Raw genomic sequence first — 19,199 nt, forward strand, 5'->3', positions numbered from 1 at the left:
TTGCATGTACGTGTATGTATGTGCGTGAGTATTGATTTTGTACCGATGAGAAGATTGTGCATAATTAGCATACGTATGTAGTGTTAACGTCACAATGGTATAGCTTAATCTACTTTGGAATAAATCTGGTCGTTTGCCACATGCAATATTTCTTAAAAGTGACATGGAATCAATTTTTAAAGCAGAATATGTTTTAATGCTTTTGCTGCATTGTATATGTATAAACTATATCGATAAGAAAGTTTCCTAATCCAGCATAAAATTTATTTTTCTCGACTAAGTCAGACATGGTTGCTGCATACAATGCATATATATATACTTCGTATGTTATAATGTTTGTACATGCATCACTTTAATCGGACACCATCATCATATATCATCATAGATAACACTTAAATTAGACGAAGATATATAAAGAATGATGATGTAAGTTGTGGTCAAGTTATTTTATTATTAGGTTCACGTGAAGCACGTGGTTTCAAGGAAGAAATTATATGATTTATGCATTTCCGTAAGTCGTGTTTCAATTTATTATAAATAGATTGGTAATAGCAAGTATCGTGTGTTGGTGATAAGTCCCTTCCGTCTTCCTTAGCATGGCATGATTTTAAAACAATGTGTTAAAAATAACTTTAAAGGACTTTTGAAATTTTCTCCGGTTTGTCACTAAGAATAAGTCACCGGACATTTTCTGGTTATCATTGCTGTGTAATAATACCGTAATTGTTTAGATCATAACACGTTAGGCACACAGCCATATAATTATAATCAGTAGTCGTGTTGATGGTATACATTATCTACATATATGTATATACAATGCGAAGTACGTGAATTGTTATGCTACCCAAGGCTAACTAAAAATGGTTGGAAAATATTACTTCTTAAAAAAAAAAAGCAAACAGATCACATGACAAAAAATGGATGTTGGTTTATAAAAAAAACCAAAAAAAAAACCAAACAGATCACATGACAAAAAATGGATGTTGGTTTATCGTAAAATCTTACCAGCTTTAGGTATGTATTCCACACCGAGAAGAAAATAGAACTATATCCCGATATGAACTGTCGATGGTTTAGCAAATACATATAGTGTGATTCTAGTTGACTAAACGTCGGGTTTATATTAGAGTGATGCGATATCAATTAATAGTGATAAGCCTACGCGTATCCTATTAATATCGTAATACGGGGGCTGATAAAGGACATACAAGGCTTTTGTTCATTGTTTGGGCTATACTTAGTAACTTAGTAACCCGTGACCCTACAATTGTTATCTTTGGGGCCTAACGTAGTAACCGGGGGCCCTAACATAAATATCTTGGGGTCCTAATATAGTAACCTAGGTCCCTAGTTTAGTAACCGAGGGCCCTAACATAGTAAGCTAGCGTCTAACTACCCTAACATTGTTATCATAGGGTCTTAACGTATTAACCTATACCCCTAACATAGCTATCTAAGGGCCCTGACATAGAAACCTATAAGGGCCCTAACGTAGCTATTTTAGGGCCTTCACTTAGTAATATAGGATCCGAATATTGTTATCTTAGGGCCCTAACTTAACCGAGGGCCATAACATAGTCACCTAGGGCCCTAACTTAACCGAGGGCCATAACATAGTCACCTAGGGCCCTAAGATAACAATGTTAGAGTCCTAGGTTACTACGTTAGGGTCCTAACTTAACTTAACATAGTCACCTAGGGCCCTACGATAACAATGTTAGAGTCCTAGATTACTATGTTAGGGCCCTAACTTAACTTAACATAGTCACCTAGGGCCCTACGATAACAATGTTAGGGTAATAGATTACTATGTTAGGGCCCTAACTTAACCGAGGGCCATAACATAGTCACCTAGGGCCCTAAGATAACAATGTTAGGGTCATAGATTACTATCTTAGGGCCCTAACTTAACCGAGGGCCATAACATAGTCACCTAGGGCCCTACGATAACAATGTTAGGGTCATAGATTACTATCTTAGGGCCCTAACTTAACCGAGGGCCATAACATAGTCACCTAGGGCCCTACGATAACAATGTTAGGGTCATAGATTACTATGTTAGGGCCCTAAGATAACAATGTGAGGGACCTAAGTTATCATGTTAGGGTAAAAAATATAGCTTTGTCAGGACCCTGACATAGAAGACATTTTTTGTATGTCCTAGGTATTGCTTTGCCATGATATCCTGTTATCATTATTATGAGTTTATTATGTGATGATATAAATGTTTTGGCCTGTTGGGTATTTTTCATAGATACAGCGGCCTATTTTTTTGGGAGGTTAGCATTTTGATATATTTGCCTCAAGCTTTGAGCACATGTATATCAACTGAGTGACAGTATTGATAGATAATTATATATAGATATTATATATAACCAAACAATAGTATGACATCAGAGGTAAACTAGAAGTCAGGGTATATGTCAGGAAAAGTAATGATATAGAGTATGTCATGTAGATATGGTGGCATATTTCTGTCATCGAGTTGCCGCCTTACGACTTAAACATGTCGGCATATTTCTGGGAAGATGTCGACATCATCAAAAAATATGTCGACATAAACCGGAAAATATGTCAACTGAATAGTTTACTTATCGAGATAATATTGCCGTGATAATTATCTAGGAAGTCGATGGCAGAAAAATGCCACTGTGCGACATAAAACCGAGTTTCCGACTTCCTAGATAATTATCACGGCGTTAATAGTTAATATCTTGGCAACTAAGCTAATAAGTCGACATATTTTCCTGTTTATGTCGACATATTTGTTTATGATGTCGACATCTTGTCAGAAACATGTCGACATCTTTAAGTCGTAAGTCGGCAACTCAATGGCAGATATATGCCACCATATGTAGATGAACTGTTTATAGCTGTCGATGTTATTGAGGAAGACGGACAGATAATTCAAATATGACATGATAAATTAATAAATTGAGGCAGCGACAAATGAGAGGTGGTTACCCCTGTATATGTTTGGTTTGGATAGGTAGAAGTTGAGTACACAGTAAAAACTAATTAAACAGAACCTCGCTGAGCATATCAATGTTTTGTTGAAGGGTCATGTATATTATAGAGTTGTAATAAGTTTCCATTTTGTGTCTTCAGTGTATATACATATATATACACACTAAGAATTATTGGTAGTCAGATGGCATTACCACTTAAATACAATTATTCCCATACATTGAAACCAGGAAGAAACACTTAACGCACACTTGAATGTGTAACATTACAAAACTATATAAGGTATAAACATGCTAAACCACTGCATGATGTCACACCACTGATGTCAGTCCTATAACCGACAACATTCCACCTCTGTGATAAATTATATACTATTAGAGGAGTTACCAATAATAAAACAAAATAACCAAATGGCGCCCAGAATATACCTCAGTGGGCGGCACTATAGTATCTAACGATGATGTAAGAATTTCAAGTTTAATAATAGTTCCTATGCAAGTAATTTAAGTACATTCTGTGTTTTTTCTCGCGTCTTCGTACAGACCGAATTATACAATTATATATCATGTTCTACAAATGTTAACATTTCATCTGTACCTAGTAAAATGTCTCATTGTGTCGGGTTATCTTGTAGAAAAAAAAAGAAAAAGAAAAACCCATGTTTTTGAAGTATCTTTAATATTTAAGCCCTTTAATACAGTTAAATATATGATAAGTAGAACATGTAAATATTAAGGATGCTTTCTAGTCAGAGCTCAAAATTTTCTGGTAAATATGTTTTTTCTTCTGATTTTCGCTTTCACTTTCAGTATTCTGTCATGGTCTGAATCAAGATACGAACGAAATTTTCTGTCTTTTCAGATTTTAAAAGTCCCGACAGAGCTAAATTCCACAAATTTCACATTTTCTTCTTTTTTCCCCGTGTTACATTTCTGAGATAAAGACGTAATTCAAGATCCTAACACCGCTGCGTGACAGCGACATTTCGCTATTCAAAATATCTTTCCTTAAAATAAGTAACTAATTACCAATAAAACATTCGCAGCAGTTTACTTGATTTTTTTTTGTATTTTATGAAAAATCACTTCCAAGAATATCCAAGAAAAGCTTTAGGTTATTTCCAAGCATGAAAGAGTTACCTCCCTTAAAACTGATTAATTCGCACCACGCGACCCGTCACCAGAAAACAACTTAGCATAACTTCCTAAGTTGATTAGATCATGATACTATAGACGGAGCACATGTCATTTACACAATGTAGTCCTCATCAACTCTTACCGATATATTGTCCCCAGTTTTCAACAACCAAATTATGTTACGGAACTATAAAATCTCTCGTCAATGCATACCGATGTTTAGGCGTACATTTGTATATCACTCCCCTCGGCAATAGTCGATTACTATTCAAAATGTGTTATAATCAAGCTTTATATTATGATATACGGGAAGGATTTTAAAAATAAATCATGATTTATAAAGTTTTGTTGTATCAGATAACAGAGACGTTAATGTGACAAGTACATAGCTCTGTTGTCATGAACTCGTGGATAAACGGACAGTTTTCATGGTCAAAATGTTTTGATTTAATGCTAGTTTCAGTGCAGTATTAACACCTATTATCGAGGCCTGTCTTAATATATGAAGAGACGGTCAAGATTCATACCTCATATATTACATTAACAACTCCGAATTACCCAATGCTCTTATCAGTTGTTTGATGGGAACGTTGGCGCGGTCATTAGCTTGATTAGCGTACCGGTTCTTTGTGTAATAATTCTCCTATCATAATTTGGAGTTGTGTTGTTAATTGAACTTGACGATTCTTAATTCCGTTATATGCTCATACATTTTCCACTCTTCGATACTCAAAGTGTAAATATAATACTGGACTATCCAGGATAACATTTGCCTGGATATCAATATAAAGGATTTACTTTATTTATGTCTTGCAATGCTGTCATCCGTTTGAGATATTCGAGCTTTGATAACATATTGGAACTCACTGTTTTTATTTTTCATACTGTCTGGCTGTTTCAGACTGTCTGGTCTGTGTTTATGAAATGCTTTTATTTATCTGAGTGAACGTCGTACCGTGGTGAACTTTGTCAATGGTAGCATTTAGTAAATAAATTGCTTAGCTTTACTTCAGAATTTTGATGAGAATGTGTCTAGAATGATCTATATAACTCTTTTTTTTATTCAATTCTTTTTTTTACATAATCACATACATCTATACATCGCATATGTAATTGGATATATTATCATTCACATTACAACTTAATATTCAATGACAATTCTAAATAGATTATTTAAATTTTCCTTATATTTCTAATATGAATGTACAGTACATTACACATGTAAAAATGAAAGGACATGAATCTTTGTTACCTCATGAAACGTGGTAAAATTTTAAAACAGGAACTGTGTAGTTTACAAACCCATTGGTTTAGCAATAGATTAAAATTGAGTAATTTACCAGCCAGCTAATTTGTTATCTTTTTATTTTACCTTTTGACCTTATCTTTATATTCCTAATATGCATGTACACGTACAACATATGTAAAATATGGACATGTATCTGTTGTTACCTCATGCAACATGGTCAAATTATAAACAGAAACTGTGTAGTTTACAAACCCATTGGTTTAACACTAGACAAATATTTACGTAATTTGCCAACCAGCTAATTATTTGTTAAGCTTAAAAGTTGATTAATAAAAATCCATTTATATCTTACCTTTTTTCCTTTACTGAACTTATCTTTACATTCATAATATGAATGTACAGTACATTACACATGTAAAATATGGACATGTATCTGCTAATTGTTACCTCACGAAAACATGGTAAAACTGTAAACAGAAACTGTAGTTTACAAACTCCTTGGTTTGCCAAAAATACAAAAATTGTGTAATTTACCATCTATTTAACTTGTTAACTTAAAAGTTGATTAATAAAAATCCATTTAGATTTTACCTTTTCTTGTTTTTTATGGTGAAATGTATATAATCCCATATCTTCTATTTTATTGTAATGGTTGATGTATTTTTTGCTTTCAGAAAATATTGGAGTTGTGTTTTTCAATTTACACAAATATATATAGTATCTCATAAGCAGCAATAAAAAGTTTATCTAAAACATTTAAGGTTGTTGCAAGGGAAACTGGATCATCAGATAATGTGAAAGATGTATCATCTGCAAACTGGTTTACTAAATATTCCGAACTATTAATTGTAATGCCATTTATATTTGGATTAATTTTTATAGCTGAACTAAGTAGTTCTACACATAAGATAAGATAAAAATATACGGGCTCAAAGGATCGCCCTGGCTTACTCCACGCTGTATTTCAAAAACATCTGAACAATGGCCATTGTTTGTAATACAACATGAACTATTTCTATATAAGGATTTAATCCACTGAATTATTGAAGGCCCAAAACCATAAAAATGTAAAGAGTCAAAGATGAAATTAAAATCTGAAGAGTCGAAAGCTTTTTCGAAATCAATCAATAAATGGAGTCCTGGAATGCTATTTTTTCTGTGTTTTCTAATAAATCTGCAATTAATCTAGTGCATTCACCAATATATCTCCCTTTAATAAAACCTTTTTGCGTATCACTAATAAGAGTGTCTAAAAGTTTCTTTATTGTGTTTGGAATAGCTGATGAAGCGATTTTATAATCAACAGTTAAAAGTGTTATGGGCCTCCAATTCTTCATATATAACTTGGATTTTCTTTCCTTGGGAATACATGTACTCATACCAGGTCGCTGTGAAATTGAAAGCTGACCATCTCTATGTGCCTGGTTTAAAGAACGTATAAGAAATCTATAGATATCTACCCGGAAAAAATTATAAAACTCAACAGTGTATCCATCAATACCAGGTGACTTATCATTTTTCATGTTTTTAACTGAGAAATGACACTCACAGTATTCCAGTTTACCTTCCAATTGATCACTCTGAGCTGTAGATAATTTTTTCATAAATGGATTTGTTTCATCAAAAAATATATGTTGATTATTATCCAATGTTTTGTTTTGTATAGAGTTTTTCATAATAGTGTTTTTGTTTAAGTAAAATATCTCCTAAATCTATTACCTCATGTCAATTATCTTTTATAAGTCTAGGAATTAGTTTCTCCTGATAGTGTCTTTTCTCTAAGTTACAAAAATATTTGGTACTTTTATCACCTTCTATCTTCCATCTAGCTTTTGCTCTTAAGATAATACCATTAATTTTCTTTTCTCTAAGTAATTTCAATTCATTGTCTAATTCCTGTATATGTTCTACTTGTCTATGTTCTGCTTTTTGTAGTGTTTCTAATTTGGATTCTAACTGCTTCTCTTCCTTCCCCCTAGGAAAAAAGGAAAAAAAAAAAAGATCTATATAACTTCATTACTTACATATTTCCAAAATAGTTTTGAACTATAATGTTAAGTATATGCTATATACCATCTATGATTTGTTTGTGAATGGGTTGAAATAATATTGATTTCTCTAGGATAACTTTGCTGCCATCGTCTTATCATATAATGTATATAAGGAGATGTCAAAGTGAACTTTTGAATATTTTTTAGTTTTAAAGTGAAATTAACTATCTGTGTATGTTCAAAGCTAATGCCTTAATAATAATTGTGACGAAGCATGAATGACAATTTGGGGACGAAGATACCATCAGATATGACAAAGACACATAGTATCAAACCGGTATTCGTTAACAGAAACAAAAGTAGATCTCTCAGGGAAAAGATATTCTCTGTATTTATTCCATTGCTTTTTTTTCTCAAAAAGACTTATTCTGACATGTAAAATCTATTTTTGGTACATGTATATCATTTGTCGTGCAACAAGAATTTGGATATAAAGGGCATTTGGGAGGAACACCGGTCATGGAACCTAGAGCAGGAAAGGGAGAAAACATTATGTCTTTCCTGGTCTTGTCCTCAATTGAATCCAGCACGATACATTGTTACAAGTATTAGGTGGGGTCCTCTGACATTCCCTGTCATTTTGTTCCTAATGTTTACTGGAGTAACGTTCTCGTTAAGGAAACACAGTTAAGAATTAAAAAACAGACCCCCCAACCCCCACCCCAAATTTTTTTTTAATTTTCTGTTACCTTTCCCCATTTGTGTGAGGAATGTTGACATCAACAGCAAAAATGTCGTTTGTTATAGATTTGGAGCAACTCGCGTCACCCAACACTGCAGTGACGCCATTATTCAATTCTGAAAGAGGCTTTGCGTTTTGTAATGTTAAGCAAGCACAAATGTGAACATAATTAAGTAGAAAATATGACCTACATATTGAGACCAACTGCATTAATATGATAAATCAATTATGATGTCAATAATTAACATTACAGACAGCAATACTGACTTTAAAGCACCAACCTGTACACACGGGTGTAGTTCGAATGATGCTAACCAATATGTCCAATATCATACTTTACCTACGCTAGTCTCTGATATATAATCAGACAAGTATACATATCCGTCGACAAAAAATGAAAAAGTAAAAAAAAAAAAAAAAAATACGGATCACTTGACTTGATATGCGTTGCAACAGTCATACATAAATGCAAGAGCCTAGAAATTTGCTGCATCACACATTGGTATTGTATCCGAGGATGGAAAGTTACTGTATTTTTATCTCCTATGTAACCCTCATTTGATTGGTGTTACCTTTAATCCCTCCTCTCTGTGTCAGATATAACATAAAAAAAGAAAGTAAATATCAATCTGTAATATGTTAACATATATTGTTCATAGAAGGCGCTGACGCATTATATCAATGAGTAATTCCGGGACAAGCACACCGACATGGATGTAGATTCAGAGATTGTCATGTTTAAATTAAAGATATTTAGATCAAGCAGAAACGTTAACTAGAAAAAGGAAGATTTCATGTTTTGATAAAAACAGGTTTGATAGAAGTTAAAGTAATGATTTTAATACTAAATTTTGTATTAGACTCTACGAATGATATATGACAATGCCTTTAAGAAATTGAAAATGCTGTCCTCAAACCCCAAAACCCACGGCTGCGTTTATAAATAAAACAAAAACAAAAAAAAGGTAACAACGCTGGATGCAATATTTTGTTTGGTCGGTGGGATAACATTAGCGGTTGTTATGATAATATTTCATAGGAAAATTGGTTGTCATTTCCATTGAAGGATAATTTGGGGTGAATAAAAAACTCAAAATTTCAAATATCTAAAATTAACTATATTGTGCTGTGTGACTTGACTAGGAGACAGTGACACCAGCTCCCGTATTGGCATACATTCTCCCAGCAGTAGTATCGGCGTACGTATGTGGGGGTTCCAGACGATCTGTGTCGATGGTATCGTAAACGACAGACACTGTCCGGTGTGGCTGTGAGATGTGATCTGTGTTGTTTATTTTTTCATCCAGTACCAATCGCCTGTTGTGTTTGGTAATAAAACAATAGTTAATAGTAAATACACATTTAACAATAATACTTCTACTCATAACATTTTCAGTACCATTATCTTACCATTGAGAGGTTTGACTCAAAGACAAAATTATATTAGAATAGCATTACTGATACTCATATCGATCATATCGATGTTTATTTCTATATAATTTTACCAAAAGAAACTTATGCTGAAGCAAAATAGTGTTACAGTATTTAAAGAACACACGATCACTGTAGTGTCCATCTCAATCAACCTAAAAAACACATCATATAGGACTGTAAAATAAACGCAGTGGTAATTTATCTTAATTAATTGCGTATGGTTCCAGGTGATATTTTTATTTAAAATTGTTCCAATGAAAAAAAAGAGATACATTGTTTAATATGACCACCATGTTGTTTTTTGACCTACCTTCTATAGATTATGACATTAGCAATGGTCGCCACTACTGCAATCAACACAACAACCACTATTGGTACAACCACAGTCGCTGAAACAAAAAATAAATCAAAACTGTGATGCCATCAAATGTGACTGTCCAATGAGTTACAGTGCACTTTATGGATTGCTACAGCTACAGAAACCTATCGGACGGATACAGGTAACTCTTTGGTTTAGTCTGTTTAACGCCCTATAGCTAGGGTAATTTCAGGACATGCCAGATTTTTGAGGTGGAGGAAAGCCGGAGTACCCGGAGGAAAACCACCGACCTACGGTCAGTACCAGACAACGTCCCCAAGTGGGTTTCTGACTCGCAGCCCAGAGGTGGAGGGCTAGTGATCAAGTTTTTGGGCACCTTAACCTCTCGGCCACCGCGACCCCCGCCACAGGTAAATCTTTGGACAGCGAAACCTCAGCTACAGAATGTACAAATCACTATACTGGATACTGAAAAACAGTGATATTAGCAACGGGTTTACAAATGATAAATGTGAAAATAAGTTGTTATTAATTGTAAAACAGAATATTCGGTTATTATATCCCCATAGTCATATTTCCAATGCAAAGTTTTCCACAAATAGAATGGTGGATTACGAATCACTCTTTCATGTATGTATACATATCCAATCACTTTACGGAGAGTAACAATTCCATTATCAATTGTGACTTTTTTGTATTCACAATTTTGGCGATATCACTTTGGAGGGCATCGTGTTATCGTTTGAAAGATTCATATAGAGCACCAAAAATGCAGCATATGTATATTTATACTTGTGTATCTGGCCATTCACTTACTTAAGTCTGGCGAATATATCAATATATTTGCATTTGTTTATTTTATCCTACGTGCCCTGGATCTTTTTTCCAAGAAAACTGTTAACTATTTATTATTTACTGATAAATTGGGTGAGAGAATGAGTGTAAGGTTTTGTGTTATTGTTATGTAGTAATGTTTATGTGAGAGAGTATGAGAGGTGAAACATGTGTCAGTTATGCGGCGAGTGAGAGCCCCTTGTGTGGGGACAATATTTATATTTTGAAGGCGGACTCCAAGGCCCCAACCTTGGCAGCCTTCCAATGTATTCATGTTCTGGGGGATTAAATTTTTTTTTGTTAAAAACAAAATATATATAGCACCAAACATACGCATTGGATATATATTTGATGAATACAAATGCGATGCATTGTTGAAATCTTGCCTTTCATGTAAATCTCTCACAGAAATACACCGCAATCACATTCTTCAATAAATCAACCACATTATTTGATTTCAGATCATCGATACCGTATGCTTATGCTCAAAATATGATGTGCATGAACTGTTTTGGGATATCATATTCTACCAAACAACATCAATCAATGAAACCAAATTTTACTACGGTATATTTCACAACCTGCAATGCATGTACTTGTGCAAACGCATGAAAAATGTAATAACCTTCATGGTTAATTGCACATACTCACCAGTTATTGAAATAATATGAACACAAAGAGTAATGTGTGTTAAGATATTAGAATATATTTTATATACAAGGCGGTTTCAGGCTTCTATCCGTTACATCCCAAAGCACTGTAAAAAGGCCATGTGCCTACAAATGTATTAGCCATTTTGAATGACCATAAGTAAATCAATGTCAACTAAGAAATCGAATGTAACGTTAACAAAGCCATACATCTAAACATCAACAAAATCAAAATATTTAAACATTATCTATAAGTCTGCTTCATAATAATATTTTACGATTACAATTACGTTCAGCAGGCAGATAAATATCGGTGCCCTATATGCTGTGACAACTTTTGTTTTTATTTTCTAGCAAAATGTAAACACATATATATGGCGTGACTAATCAATCTTTTACTGAATTTTTTACCTGCTGAAAAAACTTCAACTGTTTGTGTTAAGCATATTTGCTTTGTATTCACTTCCGGTGTCATAGATGAGCTTGTCCTTCCAGAACCGGTGGATGCAGCAATTGTCGTGGAGGTCGGTTGCGGAGTTCTTGTTGTTGTTGTTGTTGTTGTTGTTGTTGTTGAGGATAGTGTTTTTGTTGTTACTTTCACAGGTGCGTGACAAGTAATATTCCATTTGGTGTTATCTGAAGACATAAGGATAGATTATCCTTAAAAAGGCTGTACTATTTATATCTTTATGTATGATAAACCATTTTGCAAAATGGATTTTCAACAAATGATCGGAACATAAAACAATTGATAAAGACATTTTTTTGTTGTCATTCTATTATGGAATTTATTGACAAGTAATATTATACCTCTCTGAAAAATACAAAACGCTTCCTAACTGTTCCTCAGGGAATCCTAAACATCCCGGCTTTATCGATGTGTGTTCACTAAAGAATACATCGGAGAATAGTACATGAATAGGGACATCTAGGGCCTGGTTAGTTAGCTTATGATTTTATGGTTGTTTTCTCATTACACATTAACCAGGGTTACTATATTGAACATGATTCATTTCCCTTTACTAAGTATGTCTGTCCGGTATGATGTCATTGTCGTCGTAATCGATATCAAATAAATTCCTATTCAAATAAAATATGCATTTCAACGTCGCCTTGTTAATGACACCAAAATAAAATTCACAATGCATTCAATGTTTTATATTAGGCTCATTTCCTTTTGTCATTTGTTTTCGGACAAACGTTGGAATACTTTTTTTTTGTAAAAAAAATTATAGTCAGCTTCAAACTTTCGCCGGTAAACACTCGATGTTGTGTCAGCGCTGCCATTGATTGTTCGATCAGATGATTTTTGAACCATGTTTATATCAACCGAGAATTGGGTCCTAGAAAAATGGAAACATTTTTGTCACAGTGCAGTCTATGTGCATCAGCTGAGGCGATAATAGTTTCATAATGCTAAAACGGGATACACTTTAAACATATAATGACATTTGGTCTTGGACCAATCTAAGAATGATCGAGATTTCAAAATCCTTCATTAACATGTTTAACGGTCTAGTCAGTTATAAAGTAGACGATCACACTTGCACATAGGTTTGCCAACATGTTCATTGATGTATCCTTGCAATGAATATACACTATTAAATATTGTTTAAATCACTTTAAACTGTTTCATTAACATAGATAATGCACCTACTTCCCCTACAATAAATGGATATGGGCTCGTCTCGATTCAACTTTGACGTGCGTCGGGAATCGACTAATTTTGGTATGATAGCATCATTCTCTTCAGCCCTCGTGGACAATCACATTGTTTGTACTATATCCGATAAGGTAATGTTATGAACAGGTTTCGGGACGTAGACTTTCATTAGCTTTTCAAAGAAATTTCTGGCGCAAACGTTTTAATGTCATTGTAACAAATATATCAGAAAGTGCATAGATTTTGACTTTTAAATTGTTAGCATTCCGATTGGCTAAAATATGAAGATCTAATGATTGAGTGGTTTGGTGCCGATATGTAATAGTATAATAACGATAACTTGAAGCTATTTATCACATTAACACAAGAACCCCCCCCCCCCCCCCCCCCCAAAAAAAAAGAGAGAGAGAAAAAAAAAGAAAAAATACTACTACATGTACTAATAATAATAATAAAAAAACAGCCGAAATACACGGTTTTCTATAAAACATACGTTCTATTACATGTATCAATGCAATTATAGCAACATAGCAAACTTGCTGGTGTTCGATATTCTCACATTGCAAAATTGTATAATTATATATACTGACCTGTTTCCAATAGAATACAGTAACCATATCGCCACGGATTGTTCACATTTGTCCTTGACAACGTGAACTCCAACATACTCCTTTTCTCAGTATATACGTTGTCAGGCCAAACACATTCATTACTTAGGGAGTCTTTTCCTGATGAATCAATACTAAGTCTACTTCCACAATTTAGGTGTTGTTGTAGACTATACGCCCTGCCAAAGCTAACGAGATAACTAGATGTTATATACTGAGTTGCAGTGCAGGTACAGCTATATACATCCGGGTCCCCAGTGTCGTATGTATCTATGACTACACGTTCTGTTTTCCAACTTCCGCTCTCACACATCCTTATTACTATGTAAATAGAATACATATTTTTCATTGTTAATTAATTGATAGTTAATGCGCAATATTTGATCTTCAGAGATAAAGCTACATTTTGCATTCTAAATCAAAATGAACAGACAAATATTGAGATTCAGGAAAATATTTATTTTGACTGTTGATAGTAATAATGTGATCTTGTTAATAATTCATATATGTAAGCATCCATTTATAAACTGTTTGTTCAAAGATTTAATCAAGATTTGCTGCAGTGTATGTTTCACGTCCGATTTCATATGGAATATGGTTATCAGACTGTATTAAAGTTTTATTTTTGACTTGTTTTTTTTAACGTACTTCTGATAAATTGAAATAAGAACATGCTCTACATATGTTATAACTACTTTAACCAGGTCTGTAATATATACTTATCTACCTCTAGTGTTCTCCGATGCTGCAGCTTCTGAACATATCGTACATTGTATACCTGTAAGTTAATACATAAAATTAACACATTTTCTTAATACGCAAATACTTGTCTATCGGGAAAAACACTCAAAAAAAGAAGCTATGGAAATTAATTGTATTGGCAACCCGCTACACTAAATTGCACGTGCATACATCATTTATCCTGTGTTTGCTTAGTTGTCTCTCATCCGTTCATTTGTCACTCTACCACTTGAGCTACCTGGTCTCCGATGATCGATCCAGTCCAGTTCCGCTACATTCCTCCCTCCTTTTTTCAAGTCTTCGCCCCCGAAGACCACAAGTTCGGATATCACCTTGTTAAGCATACTCCCATTGCCTTAAACAAGGGTAGGCAAGCTCGCCAATAACGTAACAGGAGAGGAGAAAATGTAGCAGCCAGACCGGGGCTCTAACCCGGGACCCTCCGAACTCTAGAACGGACACTCTAACGATTGAGCTACTTGGTCGCCGATGATCGACCCGGTCCAGTTCCGGTTCGAAGGTCTTAAAAAAAAGGGAGGGAAGAGTGTAGCGGAACTGGACCGGGTCGATCATCGGCGACCAGGTAGCTCAATCGGTAGAGCATCCGGCTAGTGTTCAGAGCTCCCGGGTTCGAACCCCGGTCTTGCCGTGCAATTTTCACTCCTCTTACACTATATTTTCCCTATACATATCTAAATGTACAAATCACTGGTCTTTTGTGATATTAGTAAAGCTTATGATCGGGTTTGGCATGATGGTTTGGTGTATACGCTAAAACAATATGGCATGCTGAAATGGTTTACACCTTATATGAGTAGTAGAATGCAGGGGGTGGTCTTTGATGGATTTAAATCTACCTTGAAAACCATACAGGTAGGGGTACCTCAAGTATCTGTCTTAGGAACATATTTATTTCTTCTCTATATATTAATGATGATATTACTTCAAACGTAACAGTGTCTGTTGGTTGTACTTTTAATATACTCTCATAGAAGAAAAACAAGCAGAAATTCATTGAAATTCTGAATGGAATTTTTCTATGAGATATGAAAAATGGTGCATAATGTTTAATCCTGACAAAACTGTAGCTCTTCTCTTCTCAAGGTGGGTTGACTCCCATATTTTGCATCCTGGTTTATTCTTTGAAAAAATAGCAATTGATGATATCACCAATCATAGGCACTTCGTTGTGTTTTTCAACGCAAGGTCTATCCATATAAACTATATCAATGCAAGAACATGAACGAATTGATCTACTAAGAGTGCTAAAATTCGGACTTATAGAAAAAATATCCTGATATTGGTTACATTATTTTCAATTTTTGAGTTCGGCAGTGTTGAATTGTGAACTGTACTCAGGCGGAATGCAACGTCTTCCAGTCAATTCAGCTTAATCTGCACTCATTATCACTGGTTTATGACGGAGAACTAGTCACAATATCATATATAGATACATTGTCATAGTAATGCTTAGAAAACGGACACCGTCATCAAAACGTTATCTTTCTAATATTTATAATAACAATTGCCCTTCTCATAGCAGTAGCTTATTAAAACCTTATATCAATTTCAGGAAAAATAACTTTGGCATGATACATCATTTAATATTCCAGTATCTAGAACTCTGTTATATAATAACTGTTTCCCCGTCTCTCATGTCAAGTTTTATCGATGTTTTTCTCTTAATGTACTGATGCTTTAAATACCATAATGATCGAGGAATTTATTCCATCTTATGGCAGCTAAGGACGTTTTCTTGTAATGAGAACTAGGATATCTTTAATTCACACCTAAGTGACAGTCCCGCCTGCTTATGTGGTTTTCAAGTTAAAGAATTGAGAACATTATTTCCTCCATTGCCCTCGCTATCAACCACAGACGACTCATCTGTATGCCTGTTTCTATACTTAATAATAATATCCACCTGGATTTCCTCTCTTTTATCACTTTTTCCTTTTGCAATATTATAAATAGAGAAAGCTAATTATTATGGTAGGTTATACTTTATGATAATATCGTTCTATTTTATATACTCAATGAATAACTATATGGATATAATATTGCCATAAGATATGTATGTACTGTTCAAGGAGAGGGCTGTGCTAGGGTATACACAATAAGATATTCTGAAACGAGAAATACAAATGACTTCACGCGATTTTATATGACATAACACAATCGTGTTGGAAGTGAAAATACGTGTTTTCCTAGATCGTCGCGTTGATATTTAGAGAAGCATTGCGATTGCAAATGTTTCTCGAGTGATACATGATAAAAATAATAATGAAATTTAACACTAATGTGAAATATTTGATATATAGTTTTCATTTTTTTGTTTATTAAACGTGACTTAAAACCATCTGTTCGTGACTTCCTTACTACGTGCTACACCCAATGATAACACAATGGGGGTCCCCTTTTTATATCAGAAAAAAATATTGAACTATGAAAAAAACACCATTAGTATAAAACAATTTGGTTCTCTTTTTAGGAAAGTTTTTAATCCATCAAACTGATAACAGACATATATATTGTATTGTTTTGGATGTTTCTTTTCCTCATAGAAAAAGCTTTGACTTTGATTATTCTACGGTGAATATCTACCCACTGGTCAGACTGATAATCTGGACTATAGGAAGGTTTGATGGAAACTTTCCCATTACTTTCCAGATTTCTAATATTTAAAAACCCTTAATTATTGGTTCAAATTTTGTCTCTTCCGTGTGCGTTTCGTGTGTGCCTATACTTTCCATGATATAAATCGTCAAGTTTAGTAAATGGAACAGTAAGTGTATTTGAGCATGGCAATTTCAACAGTTTCACCATAGGATGGCATACTGAGCTAGAGTATTTTATACTCTCCCCGTCTACGATGTCTGTACCTATACCACTATTAACCTATCTAGTCAAGTGATACCTGTCCATCAACAAAGCTATATGTACAGTTTTATAACGTTGTAATGGACACTTACGTTCTAAGTTATGTGCTTTATACTCTCACAAAATGAGTTTACATTTTACCCAGTACATTAATGAAAATAGCAAACTTATATGGCGCTTCCATTTAAAGCTAGGTCGAGAGATGCCATGGATTTTTTAAAATGCATCCGTTCAAGGAAAGTGGGCGATTACCACAGAAATAGTAACATAGCATACCCGAGGAATCCAGGTTAATTTTGCTTAAAACCCCATTCACAGGCAGGGTCATTTAAAGACATACCAGGTTTTAGAGGTTGCGAAAAGCCGGAGTACATGGAGAAAAACCACCAGCCTATGGTCAGTACCTGGCAACTGCCCCGCGTGGGTTTCAAACCCTCAACCAAGAGGTGGAGGGCTAGTGTTTAAGTGTCGGAATACCTTGACCGCTCGGCCACTGTGGTCCCTAACGAGGAACCAAACTTGAATACAAATACAATAGAATCCAATTTGTTAATATGTCTAGGAGACAGATTACATATATTTTCACATGCATCTCACTCGACTCCTTAAGCATACATGCACCTATATCCTGCTTTGTTCTATCACATAAATTTTCATTATATATTTCCCTGCATGTTTTATTTTCCAGTATTCAGAATGACGTAGGAAGAGAATGTGTTTAAAAGATTACACAACCGGCAAATTTGATTGCACTGACAAGCTAAATACCTTATTGCATACGTCGCTGTTATGAAAGAAACCCACAGAAACGGTCGATGTTTTAGTGTTCTAAAAAGGGAATAATTGGATTATTTGAAACTACTTAATTTATCATTTAATAAAATCGATTTAACATAGCCGAACAGTATGATATACTACGCATATCTTATTTTGGCTTGTTGCGGACTGTAGGTTGATATTTCTTCTTTGTTTCCCCTTTGAAAATGTGGTTATTAAAATTCAGACAAATTGATAAAGTAGAGACAAGTGGAATATAAAACTTTGTACGTTGTATATCATCATAACTATCCTTTGGGTTTGATATTTTTTATAATAAATCTATGAAAACAACACATCGAGTGATCTTTTTCTCTGTCAATAATGAGTAGTTTCCCGTCTCCCTAACACTGGTCCTGTTGAGGTCATACCGTCTGACCTCTGTGTAGACACGCCCTCGATTTGATACACGTCAATTGTTATTGTTAGTGAACTTAAGACCTTGATAAAGTGTATTAAGCATTGTTAACCGGAACATACTCCCAAACAAATTCCCAGACAAACAGTGTTCCGTTTATTTCAATGTATAGATAAAAGCATACTTGTTAGTTAGGTGTACACTCTGTCAAATTAGATAAAAACATACACACATTCACTATAGTTGAACTCACCTTTATAGAAGCATACAAGTGTCCAAATGTAAACAAATATCCAATCCATCATCCTGTAGGTTCATAAACAACAGTTTTATACGACGTAGCATTAGTAGTTCCGGTCTTTTAAGGAATAGCGAAAGAGTAAATCAAATTTTCATCAGCAGCTTCAGACGATATAACTGGTCAAAACTATAACCGAGACAACACAAGATATAGTGAGTATGTTAAATTTAACTTCCTTGACTGCTCTACAGTGTGTATCACACTGACAAACCTGTGTATAAACTTCCTTTGTTGGCCAGTCATTTGCCCTCTGGCTTTTTGTATGAGCTGGCAAATTGGTATTGAACTGGACTGGTCAACTTCTATAGTATATAACATTCTATCATAAACTATGAGGGAGATTAATTCAATTCAATTCAATGCATTTCGTTTAGTTTTATTTAATCCGTAATCTGTTTAGCTTAATGAACATAACTGAAATATAAATCTAAAATGAATTATACATTTTGTGTACACAATGTTGAAAGAACTCGCACAACTTAATAAACAAATCAGATGCTGTTTCACCTG

The 19,199-nt window shown here is 34.3% G+C and overlaps 1 protein-coding gene across 1 annotated transcript; it reads right to left on the minus strand.

The window, feature by feature from the left end:
• Positions 1–5,451: 5,451 nt before the first annotated feature.
• Positions 5,452–18,956, minus strand: LOC117327389. Its single transcript, XM_033884339.1, has 6 exons — positions 18,642–18,956; positions 14,321–14,371; positions 13,576–13,914; positions 11,734–11,958; positions 9,830–9,908; positions 5,452–9,402 (listed from the first exon to the last, which is right to left on the minus strand). Exons 1-6 carry the CDS (start codon positions 18,691–18,693, stop codon positions 9,225–9,227), a joined length of 924 nt encoding a protein of 307 aa, XP_033740230.1. The 5' UTR covers positions 18,694–18,956; the 3' UTR covers positions 5,452–9,224.
• Between the last annotated feature and the right edge of the window lie 243 nt (positions 18,957–19,199).

This window comes from Pecten maximus, chromosome 5 (genome assembly GCF_902652985.1).
Source record: "Pecten maximus chromosome 5, xPecMax1.1, whole genome shotgun sequence".
NCBI classification, from domain to species: Eukaryota; Metazoa; Mollusca; class Bivalvia; order Pectinida; family Pectinidae; genus Pecten; species Pecten maximus.

Excerpts from the sequence above, each read along its gene's own strand:
- LOC117327389 (XM_033884339.1), bottom strand. The coding sequence starts at position 18,693 with ATGATGGATTGGATATTTGTTTACATTTGGACACTTGTATGCTTCTAT. Across the intron at positions 9,909-11,733 it reads AGTTGAAGTTTTTTCAGCAG|CGACTGTGGTTGTACCAATA; the intron begins GTAAAAAATTCA and ends TTTTTGTTTCAG. Across the intron at positions 9,403-9,829 it reads AATGTCATAATCTATAGAAG|GCGATTGGTACTGGATGAAA; the intron begins GTAGGTCAAAAA and ends CAAACACAACAG.